Raw genomic sequence first — 24,540 nt, forward strand, 5'->3', positions numbered from 1 at the left:
CGCGGCAGAGCTGTGCTCGCTCGCTGACCCACTTTCTCATTTGACAGCCAATGAACATCCTTCGATTAGTCTTTTGAGCCTGCGTGCTGACCCTCGCGTTCTACCTCGGCCGATGGAGGGACATTCGTCTGGAGGTAGAGATGTTCGCGAAGATGTTGGTGTTGTATAGACCCTTTCCGTTTGAATCAACTTCTCTTTGTGGCCAAAAGTCGCAATTCCAGCACCACAGATTCCAGCCATAGCACACATTCATTCACAATGGGAGGAGGTCCAGCATTGACGCGACAGGAAGTCGCCAAAGTAATGCTACACACGCCTGTTTGCCACTCTTGCCACTGCTAATAGCTTGCCACAGCACACTTCCGAAGAAGATACTTGGCTCATCATCGACCACAAGGTCTACGACGTCTCCGATTTCCTCGAAGCCCACCCCGGAGGCGAAGTCGTCCTTCGTCAAGTCGCCGGTCAGGATGCCACCGAAGCCTTCTACAACCTTCATCGCCAGGAGGTTCTCACACAGTATAAATCGCTATGCTTGGGAACATTAGATGGCGAGAAGGAGGAGGTTATCACACCTCAGCCAGGCGACCTGAGCAAGGTCCCTTACGCCGAGCCATTGTGGTTGAACCCAGTTTTCAAGAGCCCTTACTACAACGAGAGCCACAGGAAATTGCAGAAGGAAGTGAGGAAATTCACCGAGCAACACATCAAGCCCGAGGCCAGAGAAAAGGAGGAAGATGGAACCACGATATCGCAAGAGCTGATCGACAAGATGGCTGCAAACAACCTTCTGGCGTGTCGACTGGGGCCTGGTAAACATTTGGTCGGCAGAGAGTTGTTCGGTGGTGCAGTCAAGGGAGAAGATTTCGATTACTTCCACGACTTGATCGTCACCCAGGAAATCGTGAGGACGAACATGCGAGGCTTCCAGGATGGAAACATGGCCGGTATGACCATCTCTTTGACTGCTGTACATCAGTGGTGTAAGGATGATGAACTCAGGGAGAGAGTTTCGAAGGAGGTGCTTTCAGGAAAGAAGAAGATCTGTCTTGCTGTCACTGAGGCATTCGCCGGAAGTGACGTGGCAGGTTTGAGGACGACATGTGAGTTGAGCGAGGATGGACAGCACTACATCGTCAATGGCACGAAGAAGGTGAGTACAGCGGCGCGATTTGTGGCGGAATGTTGCCAATACTGATTGTCCTGACAGTGGATCACCAACGGCGTTTTCTGCGACTACTTTGTCACTGCTTGCAAGTCGGACAAGGGCTACACTGTGCTGCTCGTCGAGCGAGACGACAATGTCGACACCAAGCTGATCAAGACTTCGTACTCGACTGCTGCCGGAACGACTTACATCGAATTCAACAACGTGAAGGTACCAAAGAGGAACATCCTCGGACCTGAGCACGCCGGATTCCAAGTCATCATGGCCAACTTGTGAGTTAAAGTCCTCCTGCTTCAAAATTTATATCAATACTGACACGAACACAGCAACCACGAGCGCTTCATGATGTGCGCCATGGTCTCCCGCTGGTCTCGCACCGTTCTCGAAGAGTGCCTCAAATGGGGACACCAGCGTATCGTCTTTGGCAAGCCTCTCATCCAGCAGCCAGTCATCAGAGGCAAAATTGCAGCCATGATCGCCAAAGTCGAAGCCTGCCAATCCTGGATCGAGTCTATCACATATCAAATGACCAAGATGTCTTATGCGGAGCAGTCCAAGCAGCTCAGCGGCCCTATCGCACTCTGCAAGTTCTACTGCACGCGGTGCGCTCACGAGATCGCGGACGATGCCACGAATATTTTCGGTGGAAGAGGTATCACCAGGGGCGGAATGGGAAGCGTAGTTGAGATGTTCAACCGAACGAATAAGTTTGATGCCATTTTGGGTGGTGCTGAGGAGGTTCTGGCTGATCTGGGTGTGAGGCAGGCAATGAAGTTTATGCCAAAGGGAGCGAAATTGTAAACTCGAATGTTTTGTCTAACTCTACTTGCAGCATCACTTGCATGTATATACTTCTGATCTGTTCTTGCACGACCCTCCTGATTATGCTGGAAGACCTCCTTGGTAGCATTGGCTGGTGAGTGGCGCTTGCGCGTAAGTGTCATCAGCGCTAGACGAATGTCAGATATTGAACTCATTTTAGATGCAGACGAAACAACTACTTACCATCTCGGCACAAGCATAAGCTCAGCACATCCTTTTGGAGTCGTTCCCGCAGCATTGCGATAGAAGAGTCTGGGGCCATACAGCTCACCATCCGTCCAGCAAGTGAAGAACGTTCCAAATTCGTCGTTCTGGTCCGCTGGATTGTCGTAACGCACATGGAAGATGCCCTTCTCTCCACCGTTGTCGATGCTGAATCCAGGTGTTCCGATCTCAGGTCCACAATCCCTGTTACTCCAACCCACGTTCCTCCTGCCGAGCTCGTCTACCTCATTAGGGCCAGAAATGAGCATGCTTGCGAGATAAGCGTTGAGAGTGACGAGAGTGTTGCAGTCTGGGTCAGGGTTGGTGGCATTCACACTCCATCTTCGATAGCCGCACTGGTCTGAGCCATAACAGTGAGTTCCAACATAGCTCGTGAAGACGTAGCGGTTGAAACAATCAGTAGTGTATCCTCCGGTCTGGGAACCACTTGCTGTTGCCAGTGGCTGTCGTCTGTCAATGTCCCAGTTTGTTACACGACCCTCGAGTTCGCCGGCAGTGATTATTGGCCAGAGCACGAAGCTCGTTGATGAGGAGAGAGCTTGTGCTGTGACTGAGCTGGTCGTTGCCAGGATGGCCAAGATGTTGCGGAAAATGATTGAGGACAACATGATGGGCGATTTGCTGTATCTGGTGGAGCTTGCAAGACTCTCAGCAGTGGAAGAAATCAATACTACTTATATTTGTGTCTCCTGCCCTTCCAGACGAGAACCAACGCCTATCGCCGCGAGAGAAGTCGTCTGGTCGTACAAGGAATGTTAGAAGGATTCGCACTTCTGCGAGAATGGCCATATCAAGGATCTTGGTGGGTCTTGCCTCGCTCGAAATAGCAATTTCGATATAGCTTAGCGCAATCGAATTCTCTTCGCTTGCAGAGCGTGGGATCTGGCCTTTCACAATTCGCAGGCAGAAGCAGAACGGCACGGAATAATGGCCGGTTGTCATACCCAGATACTTTCACTACTGCAACCTGTGGCTGGGAACACAAAGCGAAGGATTGTTTTGTGGTTACAGTGGATAGGAAACGGCATGTTCGGAGGCTTGATGCCTTGGCAGACTTTGACAAGCCAGGTCTGCTCCATTCTTATCATCCATATTGTGAGCAGAAGGACGCGGAAAAGAAGAATAAGTATCGTCGCGATCAATTACGATGAGAGATGGGTCGAAGATGCACAGAGCGACCAGCATTCAGATCGAACAAGCATCAGAGCATTGAGGAGGCAAGATGCTTGAGGCACGCTAGTGAATATAAGGATGCACTAGGAAGCATTTACGACAGTGGAGAAGAAATACATGGACGCCAGGAATAGACTGAATTGAGAATTCTAACTGTTGACGATTCTATACGCTCGTTCCAAAGTCAGCACTGAACGACGGAGATACGTCAATCGCTCTTGCGGAGAGACGTGAGCCTTCTTGTCAATGGAGAACTCCACTTTATCCCTTGAAAGCCCAAGTTCTGCCATACTTTGAACCATCATTGCCAACTCGAGATGCTGAGGTCCACGGGACGGTGGGTGCGTGTTGAAATAATCTTCGACGGGGCTCTGAGAGTATTGCAACTTGAACAATCTGAAGCTTTTCCTTGCGCCAGGAGTGTACTTCACAGTCCCGAGCCACCTATGCAGATGGTAGAGCCTGACCTCGTCTCTCATGTTGACAATGATTGTTTTATTCTCGAAGTAGAGGCTGAGATACTCGTGTCGAATTTGTCGGCAGGTATGTGCGATGCTCGGCGCGATGGGCTCGAACCAGTCCAGCTTGATGTTACTGGGCATTCCGGCGATGGATGTGGTGTATATTTGATTTCGAATTTCGGCTGGTAAGTCCAGGAATCCAATAGCACTGCTTGCATGTTAGACACCTCGAAGAATTCGAAGATTGTATGTTCAGGACTTACCGCTTCGGGGCTGAGTGAAGAACTGCATTGAAAAGGGCTGGATGTATACCGCCGGCCGTGCTCGGATGAACTCGCGGGTGTTTCAGTCGAGCAGCATCGTCTCGCCGGAGCACCGTCTTCGAAGACGATGTGGCTCGAGGGAACCTATCGTTGGAAGCCTTGTGACCCATGAGCAGCGTGAGAGCCGCGCAGGCGAAAGCGTAGAAGGCAGTCATGATTGTTTTCCAAAGACCCTGGTCATCAAATGCTTCCATCGATGCTGCTGGACGAGTTTCATCGTCAAGCAAGGTCGTAGCTACTGCAGCCTTTGGCGATGCTTGAAGGTACGAAAGACCTTTTGCTCGCAGCATCTTCGAGCGTCTGTCTGCAAGCCTAGCAGCCTCACGGGCACGCCACCCAGCCTCTACATCCTCCCAGGCCTGCTGCTGAGCGATATTGATCTGGCGTTCTTCCAGGAGAAGAGGGATTTGACTCGACGGGAAGAGAGAAGCCATGTTCGACTGATCGGTATAGGAAGGCGAGATCTTGAGCTGTATAGAGCGCTGTATGTGTCTCGATGCTGGATCGCCGATTTGTGGCGAAGGGAATATGAGGCTTCCGGTACAAGTTGTTGTACTGATGAAGAGGAAACGACGTTGATTAAGTACTCGAAACGCGGGCTGCGGAGTGAACAAGTGCAGGTGGCGTTCACCAATCGAGGCCCGGGCCATCATCTAATACATTCACCCTTCCGCGAGTATAGCGATAAGCATTGGCTGATTAGTGGGTATAGAGAAGGGACATCGACGGATAATCAATGCTCCAAGTTCCATGATCTCATACCAAAAGAAAATTGGCATGTGGGCCTCGTAGAAACAAGATGGCACGTTGAACGTGAGAGGGAGGAAAGACCACCCATCAGCCAAGTAGTTGTGACTTTTATCGGAGCTTTTGGTTGCTGTTGCATTTCGCATGACAAACATCCTCGCCCATCATTGAAAGCCATACAAGCTTGCAGCAATCGACTGAAGTGTTTGGCATAACTGCGTGAGTAATTTAAAACTTCGGGAACTTTCCAGGCATTGCAACTGCAGCTCGTTGAATTGCGGCCGCGAACAGAACTCGAACGCTCAGTAGATCAATCCGATCTAGCCCTGCGACAGGTATCGACAACTCCCTGCAATAGCTGCAACCAAGCAGCATTCACGCCCCAACACCTGAGAGAAGCCAGCAGTTTACATGCTTGCGCCAGAACTCGCTCGGGTCCGCGGGCAGCGTAGAGGTCTCCGACGCCGGTAAGATGTGCTTGCATATTGTGTCCGTTGCGGATGAAAGTCTGGACGAGTTCGTCATCGGTGGGACGATCAATGAGTATGATCTCGCATGTAGCGTCGTCACTGCTGCTATGCTCTGCTTCATTCTCGCCAGGAAGTTGGTGCTCCGATTGTTGTGGTTGATGATGGCGTTTTGCGGTTGTCTGTTGTGTTCCCGAGCCGCTCGCCAAACTCTTGCTCCGGCTGGAAAATGTGCCAAAAGCCCAGAGAACCAGAGCAGCCAGACCAACGGCCGGAGCTTCGTGAAAGGCATCGATAGTGTATCTGCGGACGTGCCAAAAGACCACACCTGCATGTATGGCGGCCAGTCTTGCTTTAAACTGATGCTGAGAAGCCCACCGGGTGATAATCTGCTGATCTGTCCTCGCAGTATCGAGGTGCGCCGTTCCATTCGCCACGTGCTGAGCCAGGCTTACAATGTTTTCGTATGGAGTCAGTAATACCGTTCTTGCAAGGTGTAAATGCAATACAGTAGGGTGCTCAAGGCCACTAGCTTGTCCAATGGTAGCGTTCGCTTGCCAGTGCAAGATGTCAAGAGCATCGCAGGTCACATTCTGCCATTTGACGAAGGCCGGTACACCAGGAAGCCACACTGGGGTCGATGGCAGCACGTCTCCACTCAACTGGCGGCTTGCCGTAGGTGTCCATTGGCTGAGAGGGTTGCTGAAGTAGCGTGCACACTCCCAAATTCGGTGATAGAGACCGTGTATCGTGATGATTCGTGCAAACTCGCCTCGTTCGTGTGGTAGTTTCTTGTCCACGTATAACTCCTGCAAAGCAGTGCAGAGGTCAGGCTGTCGTGTGTCAAACGAGCGGTGCGACTGCCATTCCTGCTCCGTCTCTGCCTGCCACAGCTTCTCGTGGCATGGTAGAGGCAAAGTACTGTCTCGTAAAGAAAAGAGAGGGCTCTGCTGGAACTCATACGCGAGTTTCGCGTCCAGTAACCAAGCAGCATGAGCCAGTCTCAACTTGCTCTCTCGCCGTACCCAACTTGACCATGAAATGTTGCTCGTTGGACCACCAGTCGCTGGAGCAACATCGGCGCCGGCTTGACGTACACAGTCGGTCACGACCTCACCTAGTCTTGACCGCATCTCCATAGCAGATTTGATCAGTCTTTTATCGCTCCCATGTGCCGCACCTACGATGTGCAAAACTTCAACGCCACTGCCGACCAAGTCTCTGGCCAAGGTCGTCGAGGCATCTTCCCTGGCGTAGAGTATGCAGCGACGTGTCATCTCGTGGAATGAATCCGCCAGTGATGCTGATACTGCGCCTTCAGGCAGATACTGGCATCCGAGACTCGCCATAGCCAGCACGAGTATACTGTTCTGAGGACCAGTGTTGAGCGTGCTTTGATGCAAAAAAGGCAGAATCTGATCGAAATGCTTGAAGTAGAGCCCCAGAAAATGTTCGAAGACTTCCTGCGCGGGTAAAGCAATCGGTTCATAGGACGGCCATGGCTGGGGACATTCGATACAATGCTGCCGGTAGAGGTTTTGGAGGTCGTTGTAGGTTGCCGAATTGATCTTGAAAAAGTCTTCCGCACCAGCAAGCAGGCCATCGGGTATCCGTAAGGACAAGCAGTGTGGACTCGTCAGGTCAGTAGAGCGTCTGGTAGTAGAAGTTTTGCGTCGTTTCACTCTAGGGTGCCTCGCGGGTTCACCATCCACGTAATAAGCTCCAGGCTTCGGCAATGGTTCGTTCTGGCTTCCATGACTCGTGATGCTGTCCGCAACAGCATTCGAAGATGTCGAGAATATACTCTCCGGAGAGTTGCTATGTGCCTGAGATTGATTCGCAACATGTGTGTGGGGATTTTGCAGAGCTTGCGGATGGGGCGTCGCTTCGACAAAGCCCTGTTGATTGGCAATGGGATTTCCGAAACCAGGGAACGGGCTATAGTTGCAGTGAGCAAGATCGCCATGCTCCAGAACTTCGAGCCAGTTTGTGCTGGAGACGACGTTCTCATGCCAGAAATCGAATCCGCCCATTAGACTGGCGTCTGCCATGTTTGCGGCGCTGTGGAAGGAGCCCTGCGGAGGCAGTGGTTGATTACCGTGGGTCTGTGGCGGATATTGAAACTGATGCGCGGCCGGGCTCGGAGACGGGGCAACGGTCTGGCCAGTATTCGATGGAGTTGCCTCTGCTCCAGCTGGGTAGACACATTCAGTCGCACGCTCCTGGCAACGAGTGCATTGGACATCACCAGAGCACCGAGCCTTCGCAGCGGCACATAATGTACACGCCCTGCCGCCCCGGTGCAGCAGAGAGGGTGTAGCATTGGTGTGTGTGCTCTCGTGGCGGTTCAGCGCGTCTCTGCGAGGATCGTCAATGAGCCTGTAGTCAATATGAGAGTCAGTGGACGCGTTCGCCTACCGCCTGACAAAGTCCTTGGAGCAATACTGGCACTTGAAGGGCTTCTCTCCTGGCACATGGATCAGTTTGTGCCGGCGAAGATGCTCAGCACGGCCGAAAGCTTTCGAACAGAAGTCGCATCGGTAGTCCTTCGGGTCCGGGACAACCATCGCTACTGCATTCCGTGCATCGTGAGATTGCTAGAGACGTGTGGGTGGACACGAGGATGAGGGTGCCAACACCCCCAGCCCCTCCGGAGGGTGGCGAGTTTTGACTTCGCATTGGTTCACATCCGGAACCAAAGTCTTCCACCACTTAGTTCTATCACGTCCGCAGCTCGGGCCTTCCCGGATGGCTAGACAGACGCATTTGGTGCATGCTAGTCGCGTGGCGGATATTTTGGAGCATGTGAATGTAGCTGTTATGGAAGCAGATTCAGTCAAAGTAGAAGAAAGGGAGAGAGAGAGCGGCAAGCATGTAAAAAGCCATCACACCGAGAAGCCTGAACACGTGACGTTCTCTTGGCATCTACCGTCCTCTTCCTCTTCGTTTTCTCTTTCTCCAGCTTCCAATGTCTTCTACAAACACCTTCAGACCGCGCTGTGTGCAGCACCAGCTGTCATGGCCGCTTCAAAACTTCCAAGAATATCGCCGGCCTGCCGAAAACACGTAGAAGCACGTGTCTGCCGGCATCGCTCGTCCTCTGGACCTCCGGAGGAGAGGCGCTAATTGGAGCCATCGCTTCGCCGCACCGTCACCGCCGGCCATGGCAAGTGCTGTCGACGGCATCATGAACAGAGTACACGTGGAATGGTTCAATGTAGCGGTCTTCACCTCATTCTGTGCTAAATTTCACTCACCCTGCATTTCTCTCGCACCGCATCACATTCCCTCACCACTACATAGACTATGGCGTACCCGCAGACGACTTTTGCGCATACTACAATCGACGAAGATTGTCTGATAGGCCGAAGGCAGAAGGCAGTATGCGCAAATACTCTAACATATCAGTTGCAGGTGCTCAAGCAGACGGGTCGTTATGACGGCTTCAAGCTCAAATGGCACCCGGTCTACGACGAGCCGCCACTGGTAAAGCAATGCACGTTTGTGAATGTTTCCTGGAGGCTGACCACTATCCCAGGTCTGGCCTATACCAAATCACCTTTTCTGGGACTCTGATGTGGCCAAATGGATTGAGGGAGCTTGCTATTTTCTGAAGCAGCACAGTCTCCCAGAAGTTGAGCAGGCAATCACAGAACTCGTGGAGATGATCATTGGAGCACAGCAGGAGGATGGTTATCTCAACATTCACTACACTGTCGTTCAGCCCGGCAAACGCTTCACTAACCTGCGAGACATGCACGAGCTCTACAATTGTGGCCACCTGATCGAAGCCGCGTTAGCTCACCATGATCTATACCACAACGACCAGCTGATGCGGCCAATTTTGAAATACGTGGACCTTCTCTGTCAGACGTTCGGGCCTGGCCTTGAGCAGCTCCACGGATACCCGGGCCACCCTGAGATCGAGCTTGCCCTACTTCGTCTGTACGAGCGCACTGGCGACAAGAAGCATCTGACTTTGGCTCGTTTTTTCATCACCGAGCGAGGCACCAAGAGTCAAGAAGGTCTGAACTATTTCGACTGGGAATCACTCAAACGTGGCGATGATCCCGCGAAACGACCTGCTTTCTACCCAGAGCCTCGCTGCTTGTGGTATCACCAGGCTCATGCACCAATTGCAGAGCAAGAGACCATCGAAGGTCATTCAGTCCGCGCAATGTACCTTCTTATCGGTGCCGCCGACCTGGTACGCTTAGACCCTCAGTTCTCAGGCACAAAACTGGAGCAAGCAATCTACCGACTTTGGCATAACATGATACAGCGAAAGATGTATGTCACTGGCGGTGTAGGATCCATCAAGCAATGGGAAGGATTCGGACAGGACTATTTCCTGCCCCAGGGCTCGGAAGAAGGCGGTTGCTATGCTGAAACATGTGCATCTATCGGTGTCATGATGTTAGCACAACGTCTATTACAGAACAAGCTCGATGGCAGCTTTGCAGACGTGATGGAGTTATGCCTGTTCAACACCGTCCTCACCTCAATGTCCTTTGACGGCAAAGCGTTCACCTACGACAACCAGCTGGCATCCTGCGATGCAGATCTGTCTAAGCGCTGCGATTGGTTCACGGTCTCCTGTTGTCCGCCCAATGTGTCGAGACTGCTTGGGCAGATCGGTGGGTACGCCTGGTTATACAACATCGATGGCGCAAAGTCATCGGCTTCGGTGGTGGCTCATTTGTACGTGGCAAGTACGTTGCAGTTCTCGGTGACTGACAAAGACGTACGAATAACGCAAAAGACACAATACCCCTGGGTCGGCGACATAGATTTTGCACTCAGCAACACTGGAGTTGAAGTTGAACTGAAGCTGCGCATTCCTGGTTGGGCATCATCTTACAATCTTGAACCACCTTGCAACGAAGCGACACTGTCCGATGGGTATCTCACTCTACCTGCGAAGTGGCTGGCAAATCATCAGTCTTTTCGCCTATCGATCCCGCTTAAGTCAAGATGGATCGCTCAGCATCCCTTCGCCAATCAGCACACCCTCTCTCGAGCGCGAGGTCCTGTCATATATTGCGTAGAGGACTTCGACAATCCTTGGGTCAATGATCACTTCAAGAGCGTCCATCTCGACCATGAAGGCACCTGGGACGAAATAGAAACAACAGACGACGCCACTGGAGATAAATATGTTGCATTGACGTTGCACAATGGCGCAAGGAGACTTGACCCAAAAGTTGTCGCGGGCAGCCCTGTCATTGATGCGAAGGAGCTGCAAGCCCATTTGGAAGCATCGGAGAGGATAGAAACGCTCAAGTTCGTGCCATACTATTTCCGAGCAAACAGAGGCGGCAAGGGGCACATGCGAGTTGGTTTGAAGCGATAGATTCACGCAGGAATAATCAAGACAGTATACGAGCCTTTGCGCAAACTTCATCAACATCTTCCGATACCATCGCGTTGCCGCAGAACATACAGTCCAAGACTTTCAACAGCTGCCGTTACGTGTTCCGCGGTAGCTCCATGCACTGGCGTGCACAAGCACATCCGGATATTGCAAGCCACATGGCATAGATAAAGTTGAAAGATACAGTCTGCCATTGGCTGAGGTTCTTGGCTTTCACCCACCGGCCCCACAGCAGCGACGCCATGCACCCACTACAGTCTCCTCCAGGCCCTTCTCCGCATTTGACTATGCATCTCGAGCTTCTATACAGCTTCTATATGAAGACTTATATCAACATGTCGCCGCTCGCAGGAACTTGATCAGCATAGCATCATCTGGCAGTGGCCGACTTTACTACAATACTGCGCAACAAGACTAGGCACAAGTCCATTGGCCGCCATCATGGGTCTTCTGGAGAAGTTCCTCCCCAAGGAGGACCGCTTTGCGGCTCTTCTGCTTTATGGCATGATCTTTAGTACCTGCTTCAATGGTGCGTGTACTTCGATGCTGTATGTTCTCTGCTCAGACATCTGCTGACACCGACTAGGCTACGACGCGGGTATCATGACTGTGATCCTCGCGGACGAGCAATTTACAGACTACTACAGCATCGATGCCGACAAGCAAGGTCTAGTTGCTACCATACCATGGGCCACGACCGGACTCGCACAGCTTTTCGTCGGTGGCATGTTAGCGAGCTGGCTTGGGAGAATCTGGGCATTGAGGATCTCGATCCTGTTTATGTGCTTGGGCGTGTGAGTTGACTTGCATCTTTCCAAGCGTACAATCAATATGAGTACGGAGAAGCTGACATGCTCCACAGTGTTGTCCAGGCCGTTCCGAACACCTACACCGTGCTCATCGTTGGCCGACTCATGAACGGTCTGGGCTTCGGATGCGTATACATCGCCTCAAATCTCTACGTCGCCGAATGCTCCCCTCGCAAACTTCGAGGAAGTTTTGTCGGCACTGTATCGCAATTTGGATATCAGCTTGGCACTCTCATAGCTTTCTGGGCTGGATATGGAATGTCTTTCCACAAGTCGCCATACAACATCGCTTGGAGAGTATCGAATCTCATCCAGATCCCGATCGGATTGATGTTTGTCGTTTTGACATACTGGTATCCTGAGGTAAGTTCAATGCTTAAGCGAACGGATATCGTGGAGCTAGATGCTAATGTTCTGGCTTTCTCCAGAGTCCACGCTGGGTGCTCTCGAAGCATCCTGATGACCCCTCGCGAGCGTTGAACATTCTCGCCAGATTGCGGTCGGGCTCGCCTTCTGAGCCTCGCATCCAAGCCGAGTTTCACGAAATGGTCGCTTCGCATTCCTATCTCGTCAGCAAAGGCTCTGAGACAGGCTATACTGCTCTGCTTCGCAACCCTGCTATGCGCAAACGCTTGGCTTATGGATTCTACGCCATGGCCTTGCAGCAATTTGGCGGCATTGCGGCCTTGACAATGTTAGTACCTCCTTTCTTTCTTGCCATCGAGTACCGTCATAGTCGTCTTCGCACCCTGGCCCAATATGTTTAGACTTCTGCTAACATGTCGAAACGAACAGGTACGCCACCTTGATCTACAAATCACTCGGCTGGGACGATGGCTCCCAAGCCTTGGCAATCAACGGCATCCAAGCAGTCCTTCAACTCTTTATCGTCCTGGTGAACACTATCACTGTCGACAAATTCGGACGAAGACAACTTCTCATTGCCGGCTTTACCATTCAATCTATCGCCCTACTCATCCTCTCCTCATTGACTACAAGCTTTCCCACGAACGAGAACAAAGCCGCCGCCGTGGTCGAAATCGCAATGTTCTTTATCGTGGGGCTTACGTACTGCTGGAGCAATGGACCTATTCCACCTGCGATCGCGAGCGAGATCTTCCCGCAACATGTTCGCGATAAGGGATTTGGACTCTCGTTGTTAGGGCAGACAATTTGTCTGATCGCTCTGACACAGCCATGGCCGAGGTTCAACGACGAAGTTGGACAAAAGAGTTATTGGTTGTTGTTTGCGTTGAATGTCGTGGCACTGTTATCAGTGATTACAATCTTGCCAGAGACGAAAGGAATCAGTCTGGAGAGAATGGACAAGATATTTGGTCAAGTTGATGCAGTTGAAGGCGGAGAGCAGGAAGATGGTAAAGAGGTAAAAGAGATGGAAGTGAAAGGGTTCGAGCAAGCGGACGTCTCTGGTGATATCGAGAAAACGAGGGCCGTGGACCATGTCGAGATTGATACGAAGGCATCATAGTCGGCTGTTACACGACTACGCTCTGCGGAGCAAACAGCAGAGATGAACATGCGGCCAGAATCAAACACATTCATACATCACAAGTTTTCTCCACGCAGTCAAACCCACGAAGACCGCTCTCGATGCTCCTTGCAGATGTTTTATCGAATGTGGCTTGCACAGACTTCATGGCTTATGCAGACCCCGCCCAGCTGAGGCTCTTCGAAGCGTAGCTGTCAGAGCCTTGGAAAATGCTTAGAGGGCTCGTCTGCCCTCGCCAAAACAACACTTCTTCTTCCAACTCAGCTAAAGTTCTCGATAACAGGCTATCATTATTCGATTGTTACAATCTTCTAGGCTTCCAACTTGGCCGACAGAGGCAATCTCGTCAAAGATGGGCTTCGGGCGACGACTGCTCGATAAAACGATAAAGGCATACACAAACGCGCCAGAAGATGTCTGGTTCTCTCGCGACATCAACAATCAACAACTCCAACACTGGATGATCATCGTCAAGTATCATAAGCTTGAGCTCGTGCGCGAGGCAGAAAACAGCTTCCGCCTCCGACACGAGTACGAGCGTGGATGGACTCCTCAAATCGAAAAGGACAAGCCGATCACGAAAACTCGAGGCCATCGAGGGAATGGCCTGGACTGCTGGGTGTTGTGTGGAATAGGCTGGTGTCACTCTACTGACCTGGTCGTCGACAAATACATTTCTGCGAAATGCGCCGAGCACCCACCAACGAAACGATTTACCTGGACAGAATGTCAACAATTCTTGCGCGAGATCGAGGATATGGTTATCCACAAACGCGATGATCAAAATTGGAACTTCTTCTGGAACAACACAGATGTGAGAAGGCAGACTGTTGACCAGCTTCCTGCGCCCGATGTCTTTCGCCAGCCGCAGACAATGGCTCAGGCATCGGGTAATTCTGGACCAGATATCAACATGTTCAATAAGTATCAGAGCAGTTACTTTGCAGCACAACAGCAGAATATGGCCATGAACGACCAGCTCATGCAGAACCAGCAGGGACCTGGTTATTAATATGGTAGTTGATACCAAGCACTGCCAAGGATGAGCCGTCTCGCCCGTATTCCTCAGCTCGAGCTGTCAACGTGACGTCCAAGACTTCTTCGGACCTGGATCTCCTCTGTCGCACTGTACCGAATGCTTGCCACTTCCTTTAGGTCGCCTCTGGCTATTACATCAATACATTGGCTTCATGTGGAATCGCTTTTCTGATTGGTGGAACAGGCGGGTTTCATACAGACATCCCGGGCATCGATGTACCGAAGTGCAGCTGCATGGCCCAGATGGTCGTTTGGGGGACTGACGGCAGTACGGATGTCTACTGCCAAGGTAGACGGTATATTACTTGGCCCGGGTGTCGCAAAAGTAGAGCGAAAATTGATCCTTCCAGCAATCGCCAGACAACACCATGAAGCTCCTTACTCTCACGCATGTTTCTGCTTTCTCACTCTCTCTGACAGCGGCAAACCCTACCTCACAGTCAACACGAGCTGAAAAGCCACCTTTCTTTCTCCTTGCTGGCGATAGTACTACGGCAAAGCAGTCCACGGGCGGTGGAGGCTGGGGTGCAGGTTTCCTCAACAAGACGCTCAAGTCTCCAGCAAGTGGCTTGAATTACGGACACAATGGTGCAACCACTGTCTCTTTTCGCGATGGCGGTGATTGGGACACAGTTCTGAGCCAAGCATCCTCACATATCGACGACTACAAAGTCTTTGTGACTATTCAATTCGGCCACAACGACCAGAAAGCGGACAAGGGCATCAGCATCGATGATTACAAGACCAATCTGGGTGTGTTCATCGACGAAGTCCGCGAAGTCGGCGCAGAACCAATTCTCGTAACGCCATTGACTCGACGCGGCTTCAGTGGCACTCCGCCCAGGATCGTGGAGAATCTGGCTGCGGAACGAAATGCAACGATCAATGTTGCGAAGACAAAGTCGAGCAAGTATATTGATCTCAATCTGGCGAGTACGACGTATTGTAATGCCATTGGGCCGGAAGCTTCATGGCAGTATAATTTGATCAATGCGACTATCGATGGCGATAGGACACATCTTAACGATTATGGTTCTGTCGTTTTTGGAAGATTGGTTAGTGACTTGCTGGTGGACAAGTATGGCAAGCAATTCAAAGAATGGACTGTGAAGAATAAGACGCTGAGTGCGCTATTGGCGAAGGGGATTGCTGCTTGAGCGAAGGAGGGCTGTCCAGTTATTGTATTTTGCTGTTCAAGACTGCAGATGACTCAGTTCTGCTACCTCAAGCATTGAATAGCACTCAATAACAGAACCGAGATGAGATGATATACGAGAGAGAGCAGCTAAAGGATCTGAAAGTTATTTGAGCTTCTTCATACGCGTGTGGTGAAAGTCTTTGGTCGGACGTTGGAACACATTTTGGTACAACGGCTTCTCATCTCGCTTCCTCTTGAGCAAGACATCTATTCCAAATGCACCTCGTAGGGCATTCCACTATTCTCTAAGTGTTTGACGTACTATTAGAGCAAAGGAGATCTCGCCGAGTCACGTTTTGGCAGCACATGAGCATCCATTGGTCGCCAATCGCTACCCAATTTTTGTTTACTGATGAAGGCTTTTATTTCCTTCCCTCATGAACATTCACCACCATCTCCACATTCGCCGGCGGATGACTCAACGCCCACCTGATTCCATCATGCATCACCTTATCCCAATCCGCACTCAATGAAAGTTTTTCTCCAAACCTTCGGAAGCCATGCGGCACACCTTTGAATAAGTGTACATCCGTTGCCACGCCATTCTCTGCCAAGAACTTCGCATACAACAACGCTTCGTCACGCAGAGGATCTAATCCTGCGATACCAAACGTGGTAGGAGGAAGACCTTCAACTTCTTCGGGTGAAGCTGCGCCAACATTGACTCTTCGATCCTCGATACTGGGCTTCTCAGAGAATAAGAGGCCGTTCATGAGATTAATTCGGCTGAGAGGCAGAATGGGGGCGAATTCATTCTCTTTGTAGGATGAGACGCTGGGGTCTTGTAGTTGTTTAAGTTGATGGTCGTAGGAGTCAATGTTTGCGAGTGCTGGGATCATTAAGACTTGGCCTTTGATGCTGTCGTAAGATGGAGCCTTCTCTCGCTTCTTGGTCAAAGTGAGAGCGGCGGCGAGTTGTCCTCCCGCTGATATGCCTCCGACGACAATACTCCTGGGATCCCCGGAGAAGCTGTTTGCATTTGCAATGACCCACTCGAAGGCATCTTCGGTATCATGCCATGCAGTAGGATATCGCCATTCGGGAGTGTGCCGATAGTTGATATTGAAGACGACCACATCTGAGGCGAGTGCTATGCGAGAGCATGTCGCGTCTTCTGAGTCCAGTGTACCGAATATAAACCCGCCGCCGTGAAAGTGAATGTAAATCGGCAATGTGACGTCTAGTGGGATGCTCTTGGGTCGATAGCTGCGAGCTGCAAGAGCCTGCCCGTCTCGTGCAGGCACGACGTGATCCTGAAGCACGACTTTCTTCCCTAGAGTAGCCATTTCCTTCTCTGACGTGTCTTCTCGGCCTTGGTTCGTAGCTCTCTTGAGCTCTTCGATTCCGGTGTCAGCTGCGGGTGCCGGTAGCGTTCCCAGAAGATCCAGGAGCTCCTGGCTTGCACCACCATACTGAGAGAAGTCACACATGTTGCTGTTGTCTCAATTGTGAAACAATTCTCTGCGCGTCAATATTGACCGGGGCATTCGTGAGAATTGTGATACAGTGTAGCTTTGAGCTGCCCCGCAATTCAGGCACTAGACCGGCTAGCTGACTATTTGTTGCTCTGGTAAGAATTTCAGTCGCACGAAACAAAAGAAAATGAATACAAGCAAGTCTCTCTATTACGCCACGCAGAGAACAATAATCTAGCAATATGTACACAGATACTGTTCATCAAGCTCATCATCTTTGGCGCCCCAGCCATACTGCCGAATGGCTCATAGATCAGTGATCGTAGAGAGTAGTTGTCGTGGTGATACAGTAGGCCGTAAATTGTCTTTGTCGCCAGTTCAAGCTTAGATGTTGATCGGGATGCAAGGAAGACCAACGTTGATGTCACCCTATTGGAATAGGTCAGCTTGAGTTTGCAGCAGTTAGAGGGAGCTGATCTTACGTTTTGGGTGGTAGGGCAGCAGAAGCTGTTTCCAGCGTTGCAGCCGTTTCCGAGAGCAGCGGCGAGGACTGGGATCTGGAGAGAGCAAGAGCCACCAAGGACAAGGCTGAGAGCTGAACCTTCGCTGGCAGTGTTGCAGCAAGAGACGGCGTTGCCGACACCGCACTGGCTGGCAATGGCAGTTCCGTTGTTGGCAGGCTCGTCGACAATCACCTCGTCGTCGTCAGTTGGGTCGACAACATCTGGAACCTCGTCGGCCTCATCGTCGACCGGTGGCTCCACCTCGTCTGGGAGTGGGACCTCTGGAAGATCCTCCTCTGGGTAGAGAGGCTCAGCACGGCCCTTGGGGTAGGCAGCCGCGGCATCGTAGGTTGGCTTGGCTGGGTCGTAGTACTATCAGGATTGTTAGCAAACGCTGAAGCTGAGAATAAATCGAAAAGCTTACGTGGGTCAGAGTTGGGTAGGCTGGCTTGTCCTGCACTGGGTATGGCTTGTCTTCTGGCTTGTACACAGGGTAGGCCTCCTTGGCTGGGTAGGTCTCCCTACAGGCCACTGCATTAGCATGTTTACTGGAGATCACTGCGCGATAGACTTACTTTGGCTCGTAGACTGGCTTGGACTCATAGACCGGGGTTGGCTTATAGACAGGCTTGTCCTCGTGGTAGACCGGCTTGTCCTCGTGGTAGACCGGCTTGTCCTCGTGGTAGACCGGCTTGTCCTCGTGGTAGACCGGCTTGTCCTCGTGGTAGACCGGCTTGTCCTCGTGGTAGACTGGCTTTGCCTCGCCGTAGGTGGCCGGCTTCTTGTCGTTGCCGTATCCGTATTGACGCCTGGCGACACCGCCGAGGCCTCCGAGGGCACCGAGAGGGCCACCCTTTCCGCTGGCAGCGCCAGTGGCAGTCTTGAGGAGACCGCCGGCAACGTTGCCCTGAGGAGCGGGAGCAGCAAGGGCGCCAGATGCCAGAGCGGCGATGAGAGCAGCGCTGAAATGCATTTTGATTGTGTTTTGCGTGTTGGAACGAGTGTGTGGTAAATGAGTGTGAGATGCGCAAAATTCAGAAGACTGCTGTAAGGACGCTGGGATTGATGCTGATGCTGATGAGGAAAAGGAAACCAGAGTGCAGCACCTACCTCTTGATATAGCTTGGGACTCAGGAGCCGTGATGGCCCAGCATGAAGAGATGCATGGTCGGCGCCGTTCCCATCATCGAGCGTCTCATCTACCCCAGCGCGGTCGACGCGTTCCGCATCGAATGGTAGACGTCGAACAGGTCCATTTGTGGGAGCAGCTGCAATTCCGGACGCAACGGCTCCTGCAGTATGCGGCAATCCAGCGCGGCGATCGGGAGCAGTTCTTGGTACGACGTGCTTTCCAGCGGCCTCGACATTTCCACTCTTCGCTGCAGCTGTTTCGCATGGCAGAGCGATCGTCGGCAGCAGACGCGGGAGCGTGGTGATGAGAACGTATGTTGCTAACTTAGACATGAATAGCAATCGTCCAGTCTTGGCGCGTCCCGTCCCACCGCTTCTCCCAGCGCCGCTCGGCTCTCTTCCACCGCCCGCAAACCTTCCCCTTCGCGCGGAGACTGGAACGCTCCAGATGGAGTTAGCCAGCGCCACGCACCACCCTTCTGGCAATGTAAGCGACACTGGCGCCATCATGCGCCTCTGGGCTCCTGAGACAAATGTTGCCCATTCGACCTCTTCTTCGAGGCGTTGGGCACACCTCATCTCGATGAAGGTAGGTCACCACCGATATTACAACGCACGCCCGAGGCATCATTAAGAGACGGGAGAGGATGGCGATGAAGGAAGCGAGTCTGCAGAAGGCGCCGCTGCTGGTGGAAGAGGAGAGCGAAGGGGAGAAAGAGAAGTCATGGCAGGTCTTACTGAGAAGTCCTAGGACAGACCGGCAGCGTGCTGTGCGACTGTACTGCCTGCTCGGTCTCAATGTAATCCTGTTCCTGTCCTCCCTGGCGCTCTACATCAGAACGGTTTCGTTGCAGGGCAAGGAGACTGCCACTCTGCCACCATGTGTCCACCGGACGGACATGGAGGATGCTCGCTCGGCGATCGAATACGAGGAACAGGAGTACACTGGGGCGCTGGTCTACGATCCGGAAACGCATACGGCTGGCCGCAGACACGATGCTGATGTAGAGTACTTTGGCCCGCCGACACCACTCCTCGACGAGAACTGGCACCAATTGCTGCATGGTAGGTCTGCCGATGTAGTGAGCTTCTGCACGACTAACCCGTCTTTTCTTCAGGCGAGATACCGACCATGACAGATGAGGAGGCTGAGCCCTACTTGCCTGAGCTGCTGCGCATCCCAAAGACGAAGTCTTACCACTTTGAGTACGATGCTCCCAAGCTTGGTGGAGTGAGCGATGCTGACTTTGAGAACAGGCCCGATATGTTCCACACCCTGCACTGCCTGAACGCTGTACGCCTGGAAGTATCGAAATCGCTTTACAACACGACCTACGTCTCACAACATCACTCCACTCACGGCAACTTCCCCGAAGGATGGGATGCAACGCATCTCGAACACTGCCTCGATCGACTGCGCCAGAGTGTTATGTGCCATGGAGACTTGACGCCCTCACCGCTTTATTATTGGAAAGGATTCAATCTTGCATTGGGCAGAACTGGGAAGAGAACGTGCCGGAAGTGGGAGCCGATCAGAAAATGGATGGATGAACGTGGTAAGAGAGGGAATGTATTGGAGTCATTCTAGATGCTAGGTATAACCACAATGCAACAATGTTTGCACCGGTGGCCGCTGCAATGCGAGCATATCCCAGCATAAGCTATACGCGCCAAGCCATTGACGCTGCTACCCAAGACGCATCGAGACTGATCGCTCTTGCACACCAGCGATGATGCCAGCCCAGGATCAAACGCCACCACAGGACCAAGGAATGGATCGGATACCACAATACGAGTGACTGCCTTTGATGATGCAGCCGCGACCCGACAGCCTGCGCGCATAGAGCATTGTCAACCCCAGAGCTTCTCAGCTATTAGCGCAGCCAGCTTCACCTTGGACTGCTCCAATACGGACTGATGTGTGGTCACGCTCATCTTCAATGTCGAATACGAATCTTGGCTACTTAGCTTTCAAATGTACCTTGGCATTGCAGCACGCCATCTCCCGTCTGCATATGTATAGCTGCCGTCAAGCTCAGCTTGCGGCTTCGCGGATTGCAAGGATCCCGTGCAAGCGACCACATTAGAGGACAGCACAGCGCAGCGCAGCACAACACAACACCGCCCCATTAGCATGCGAGAAGTGCGCCGAAAACAGCAGCTCTACCAAACCGCGGGGCAAAACAAAGCGTCTCTCGAAAATCAGGCCTCGGCGATCTGACACGTGAAGGCTAGATTTGTGGGTAGCAACAAGGATATCATATCGGAGGCGCGGCAGAATACGAAAAAGCGACCTCCATCACGTCAGCGCTTGCTACACTCTCACAATCGTCGAGCTGAAGGTTGAGCTGAGAGGATGTCTTGGACCGCAGCGAGATCGAAACTTATTATTGGCTACGCTAGAACGCTGCACAGTCTATAGACACGACGGAAGCGTCTTCATGGAACATGGTCCAGGATCTTGTCTCCTGGCCTTGGGCTTTGGAGAAAATCATCTGGAACCTCCATTGGGAGCTGCCGCTCCTCCGCCCATTGCCGTATGGCATCGAAGTTCTTGCAGACATGTTTTGTGTTGAAGTCCACAAATGCCTCGGGCTCCTCCTGGTCTTTTGGCTGCCACCAGACCTGTCCGAGCACTCCGATATCAATCTGGCACATCAGCTGCTGGCGAATGATATCGAGACAGTGTGCTGCAACGACAATTAGCTCGAATTAAGCTGTGAAAAGTGACAGCAACACTCACAGACGTGCAGTTGCACTATAGGCTCACTGTTGACGAATGCGCCCTCTCCTTTCGCTCGATAATAGTCGATGTTGTAATACAACGACTTGCGGACCAGGTTCAGACAATGGAGCTGATGCAAGCCTTCGACATTTGCAGGATAGCCGCCACCGTACTTTTCTTTGATTTGGACTTGTTCTGGTCTCAGCCCAACGGAAGAAGCGATATCTGCCGGAACACGAATTCCTCGGTCTACGGGCACTGGTCAGAGGATGTGGCGAATCTCTGAAAAAGCTCACTTACAATCAATGCCCAGCGCAGCCCAGGCTGCGTCAGTCTCGTTGTTGCCCTTTTTGCGATAGATGTTCTCCTCCATGAAATTTCCATCGAACCGAGTTTCGTGAAATGTGATATCCACATCTCTGGTAATCGGCGAAGGTGCGAAACTTTGGGAGAATGCAGGCCCTCTATTTTGCCAGCTCAGAACAACCACCACTGCGACTCCCGCTGACAGACCGATTGTCACTGCCAGAAGAACTGCGAAAAGACAAGCCCATCCGATGTTCTCTTTTCGCAGTAATTGTTTTCTTCGATGATTTAGCGGAATCTGGCCAGAGTCGCTGTAATCATCGTCTGAAGGCCGTCCCTCGCTTTTCATCAGAGGTGTTGATGACATTGTCTTTGCAAGAATTTATGTCGTGGGAACGAAAGACGACAAACATGGGCACGGGACAAGTTTGACAGCTCTCGGCTGAGCTCCAATATTTGGATCTTGCATGACGCTTCCTTCTGGACTTTTGGCTCTTGGAACACGAGCTCCATTTTTGGATGTAAGATCTAGCTCCTGCAAGCTTCTCACACACTCCCAGGTAGCATCGGCTGAGCTGTACACGGCGGAGGAGGCGTTAGCTAGACCTGCAGGACCGTGCGTCGCTAGCGCGGATCCTTAGCGTCTTTGGTTCCGGAGTGCCGTGCTCTACGGCTTGGACGAAGCCACGACCACGACCAAGCGATAAACTTAGTATCGATGTACCTCAATACAGCAACGATACTGGCGAGTCGTTGTCATCATGCTGCATCCTGTCGTATAGGATTGCCCCGCGCCAACGCGGCGGCTTGGAGGCACGCAGCGGCGGAGGCGAGGGTGCGTCCACAAGGTTTCGATAGTCATTGAGGTGGTCACGAAGGGCGAGACGGGCATGACGTGCTGAGAGACCGACCTGAGGATGAGCTGGACGCCCGCGGCGAGGTAGGCGAGGTACGTGGGCTGACTGGCGGTTCATAAAAGAGGTGACCGCTCCCACGCTGAAATGAGAAGTACCATCGAACAAACCAGTCTCTCAGCATCAGAACAAGATTCTCGATATTCCAATCGTTCTTCCCCTGCTCAAGACTCAGCCATCACTCCTACTTCGTTCAAGATGAAGGCCACCATCCTCGCCCTTTTCCTCTCCGCCACCGGTGCCCTCGCCGCTCCAGTCGCTGAGCCAGAAGCTGAAGCCGCTGGTGCCCAGACCTACGAACACTATGGCAAAGTGAGCAGCTATGATTTCAGCAGAAAGGTCCTTGAATAAGTGCAGTACTGACAAAAGTGGAACAATAGTACGGGTTCGTGGACCAGACACTGAAATTTAGTCTTCTAATTTGATGCTGACAATTAATCGCAACGATTAGCAAATACGGGCACGTTGAGCCACTGGGAATTCTCCTTGTTGATGCTGATGCTGACTGTTCCTTCTAGCAACTACGGGTAGATCAAGCCCAGTCCTCCGACGAATATCCAGACTGATCTTGACCTCCCAGCAAATACCCAAAATTAGAACATTACGGCAGTGAGACACTACTACGAAGCTTGGTCGTTGATGGAAGCGCTCTAACAGTCCGCTAGCCTACGAACACTACAAACGCGAACCAGAAGCAGAGGCCGAGCCCGAAGCCGCAGGTGCACAGAAATATGAGCGCAAGTCAAAATCCCCACACGATTTGATGCAATCCCTTTGCTGATTCGAGAACACAGACTACGGAAAGGTGAGCACGACACTCAGCTTCTGAGCTACGATCCTCCAGGACTCCAACGAGTGTGATGCTAAATGATGCTTGTTGAATCAGTACGGTTCCTACGGGTGAGTTGCACATCCTTTGATTATTCACAAAGAGTGCTGCTGATGCTAATTGTGTACGAAAAGTAAATATCCTCACCTGGAACATTACGCTTGTGAGTTTTTCGAGGCTTTGTGGCATGGTGTTTCGATTTGCCTCTAACCAACATTCAGCCTATGGCCATTACAAGCGAGAACTCGACGAGATCGATGCCGTCCTTGATGCTGTCTATGCTCTCAAGGAGAAGCGAGAGGCAACAAAGTACGAGCGTGAGTAAAACTCTGGTATTCCAGTGGAAGAACTTGGCTAATAGCTCTGCACAGACTACGGCAAGGTAGGCCAACCTGAACTCGTGATAACCTGACAATTTTGATACTAAACAACCTTAAAAACAGTACGGCAAGTACGGAAACTACGGTAGTATGTCGATTGCCTTCCACCGAGCTTGATGATGAATCTGTCACTAACACTGCTCCAGAATATCCTGAGCTGGAACACTACGCTTGTAAGCTGGAACGAAAGTGCTTTGAGGAAACGTTCCCTAATAACGCCGCAGCGTACGGCCATTATGCTCGAGAAGCAAACGCAGCCCCAGAGGCCGCTCCTGAGCCAGAGGCAGAGTCTTAGACGATCGAGTCGATGGGTGCGATGCATGAGAGACACGGTTGGAAACTTGGCATTTGAACATGACATGATTAGCAGATCACGATCCTTACGAGCTTGACGACATAGAGAGCAATGACCTTCATTAATTACCATTCGAAATTGTGCCCCTCTGATCAGCATTTGTTGCGGTCAAATGAATATCCTGGGCACTCTGACCAACATCCGCTGCATCGATATTGGTCAAAGGAGCATGTTGGCCAAGTCCTTGGCCATCTCCAGTATGTATGCAGCTATCGGAGCTTTATCGAACCAGTGCCGCGCTTCTAGGCTGCCATAGATCCATGGTGGCGTGGGTGGCAGTCTGCATCTATGTATAGCTAAGCAGGTGAAGTCGCATCCTGCAGAAAAGCGGAGAAATGTCTTGGCATGACAGCTCATTGGCGTGCCTTATGTTGCTTTTACACCACCTTCTATGCGCCTTTTATTGAACTTTAACAACTTTCTTTCCGCCCGACTAAAGCGGGAGATCATCACTAAACAGCAAATGCACCAGATCAGCTGCCTCATGAGTGATGACAGCTACATTCCCGAGCCCAAGACGCTTGGTGGCTGGCTGCGCTCACCGGAAGATGAGCTGGACGGCGAAGCCACGGGAACTGTACAAGCATGACCGCGAAAGCGAAAGCCAAAATACGACAACGGCAGCGGATGACCTTTCTACAGCATGTCTTCTGCTTGCTTTTCATAT

At 51.8% G+C, this 24,540-nt stretch overlaps 14 protein-coding genes across 14 annotated transcripts; 8 read left to right on the top strand and 6 right to left on the bottom strand.

Annotated features, from left to right (window-relative positions):
- Nucleotides 1–258: 258 nt before the first annotated feature.
- On the top strand, nt 259–1,969 carry RHO25_006682 (uncharacterized protein; the record flags this gene model as incomplete). The annotated part of the gene is made up of 4 exons (XM_023597491.2): nt 259–300; nt 356–1,153; nt 1,211–1,440; nt 1,495–1,969. The coding sequence occupies 4 exons, from the start codon at nt 259–261 to the stop codon at nt 1,967–1,969; spliced, it is 1,545 nt and encodes a 514-aa protein (XP_023452553.1).
- Nucleotides 1,970–2,050: 81 nt separating this feature from the next.
- On the bottom strand, nt 2,051–2,823 carry RHO25_006683 (uncharacterized protein; the record flags this gene model as incomplete). The annotated part of the gene is made up of 2 exons (XM_023597492.2): nt 2,051–2,117; nt 2,174–2,823. 2 exons carry the CDS (start codon nt 2,821–2,823, stop codon nt 2,051–2,053), a joined length of 717 nt encoding a protein of 238 aa, XP_023452552.1.
- A 714-nt stretch (nt 2,824–3,537) lies between these two features.
- On the bottom strand, nt 3,538–4,606 carry RHO25_006684 (uncharacterized protein; the record flags this gene model as incomplete). Its single annotated transcript, XM_023597493.2, has 2 exons — nt 3,538–4,057; nt 4,113–4,606. 2 exons carry the CDS (start codon nt 4,604–4,606, stop codon nt 3,538–3,540), a joined length of 1,014 nt encoding a protein of 337 aa, XP_023453011.1.
- A 623-nt stretch (nt 4,607–5,229) lies between these two features.
- On the bottom strand, nt 5,230–7,437 carry RHO25_006685 (uncharacterized protein; the record flags this gene model as incomplete). Its single annotated transcript, XM_023597494.2, has 1 exon — nt 5,230–7,437. The coding sequence occupies one exon, from the start codon at nt 7,435–7,437 to the stop codon at nt 5,230–5,232; it is 2,208 nt and encodes a 735-aa protein (XP_023453012.1).
- Nucleotides 7,438–8,692: 1,255 nt separating this feature from the next.
- RHO25_006686 (uncharacterized protein) lies at nt 8,693–10,739 on the top strand (the record flags this gene model as incomplete). Its single annotated transcript, XM_023597495.1, has 2 exons — nt 8,693–8,872; nt 8,925–10,739. The coding sequence occupies 2 exons, from the start codon at nt 8,693–8,695 to the stop codon at nt 10,737–10,739; spliced, it is 1,995 nt and encodes a 664-aa protein (XP_023453009.1).
- A 462-nt stretch (nt 10,740–11,201) lies between these two features.
- RHO25_006687 (uncharacterized protein) lies at nt 11,202–13,058 on the top strand (the record flags this gene model as incomplete). Its single annotated transcript, XM_023597496.1, has 5 exons — nt 11,202–11,289; nt 11,347–11,554; nt 11,623–11,932; nt 11,998–12,263; nt 12,365–13,058. The coding sequence occupies 5 exons, from the start codon at nt 11,202–11,204 to the stop codon at nt 13,056–13,058; spliced, it is 1,566 nt and encodes a 521-aa protein (XP_023453010.1).
- A 373-nt stretch (nt 13,059–13,431) lies between these two features.
- RHO25_006688 (uncharacterized protein) lies at nt 13,432–14,091 on the top strand (the record flags this gene model as incomplete). Its single annotated transcript, XM_023597497.1, has 1 exon — nt 13,432–14,091. The coding sequence occupies one exon, from the start codon at nt 13,432–13,434 to the stop codon at nt 14,089–14,091; it is 660 nt and encodes a 219-aa protein (XP_023453014.1).
- A 394-nt stretch (nt 14,092–14,485) lies between these two features.
- On the top strand, nt 14,486–15,274 carry RHO25_006689 (uncharacterized protein; the record flags this gene model as incomplete). Its single annotated transcript, XM_023597498.1, has 1 exon — nt 14,486–15,274. One exon carries the CDS (start codon nt 14,486–14,488, stop codon nt 15,272–15,274), a length of 789 nt encoding a protein of 262 aa, XP_023453015.1.
- A 403-nt stretch (nt 15,275–15,677) lies between these two features.
- Nucleotides 15,678–16,745, bottom strand: RHO25_006690 (uncharacterized protein; the record flags this gene model as incomplete). The annotated part of the gene is made up of 1 exon (XM_023597499.2): nt 15,678–16,745. The coding sequence occupies one exon, from the start codon at nt 16,743–16,745 to the stop codon at nt 15,678–15,680; it is 1,068 nt and encodes a 355-aa protein (XP_023453013.1).
- A 369-nt stretch (nt 16,746–17,114) lies between these two features.
- RHO25_006691 (uncharacterized protein) lies at nt 17,115–18,206 on the bottom strand (the record flags this gene model as incomplete). The annotated part of the gene is made up of 4 exons (XM_065602824.1): nt 17,115–17,159; nt 17,213–17,605; nt 17,658–17,754; nt 17,809–18,206. The coding sequence occupies 4 exons, from the start codon at nt 18,204–18,206 to the stop codon at nt 17,115–17,117; spliced, it is 933 nt and encodes a 310-aa protein (XP_065458896.1).
- An 805-nt stretch (nt 18,207–19,011) lies between these two features.
- Nucleotides 19,012–19,952, top strand: RHO25_006692 (uncharacterized protein; the record flags this gene model as incomplete). Its single annotated transcript, XM_023597501.2, has 3 exons — nt 19,012–19,429; nt 19,483–19,570; nt 19,622–19,952. The coding sequence occupies 3 exons, from the start codon at nt 19,012–19,014 to the stop codon at nt 19,950–19,952; spliced, it is 837 nt and encodes a 278-aa protein (XP_023453016.1).
- An 851-nt stretch (nt 19,953–20,803) lies between these two features.
- Nucleotides 20,804–21,762, bottom strand: RHO25_006693 (uncharacterized protein; the record flags this gene model as incomplete). Its single annotated transcript, XM_023597502.2, has 3 exons — nt 20,804–21,054; nt 21,108–21,338; nt 21,390–21,762. The coding sequence occupies 3 exons, from the start codon at nt 21,760–21,762 to the stop codon at nt 20,804–20,806; spliced, it is 855 nt and encodes a 284-aa protein (XP_023452777.1).
- A 745-nt stretch (nt 21,763–22,507) lies between these two features.
- On the top strand, nt 22,508–22,734 carry RHO25_006694 (uncharacterized protein; the record flags this gene model as incomplete). The annotated part of the gene is made up of 2 exons (XM_023597503.2): nt 22,508–22,621; nt 22,690–22,734. The coding sequence occupies 2 exons, from the start codon at nt 22,508–22,510 to the stop codon at nt 22,732–22,734; spliced, it is 159 nt and encodes a 52-aa protein (XP_023452374.2).
- Nucleotides 22,735–23,325: 591 nt separating this feature from the next.
- RHO25_006695 (uncharacterized protein) lies at nt 23,326–23,813 on the top strand (the record flags this gene model as incomplete). The annotated part of the gene is made up of 4 exons (XM_065602825.1): nt 23,326–23,455; nt 23,510–23,520; nt 23,582–23,606; nt 23,665–23,813. 4 exons carry the CDS (start codon nt 23,326–23,328, stop codon nt 23,811–23,813), a joined length of 315 nt encoding a protein of 104 aa, XP_065458897.1.
- Between the last annotated feature and the right edge of the window lie 727 nt (nt 23,814–24,540).

This window comes from Cercospora beticola, chromosome 4, assembly GCF_033473495.1.
Source record: "Cercospora beticola chromosome 4, complete sequence".
NCBI lineage: Eukaryota > Fungi > Ascomycota > Dothideomycetes > Mycosphaerellales > Mycosphaerellaceae > Cercospora > Cercospora beticola.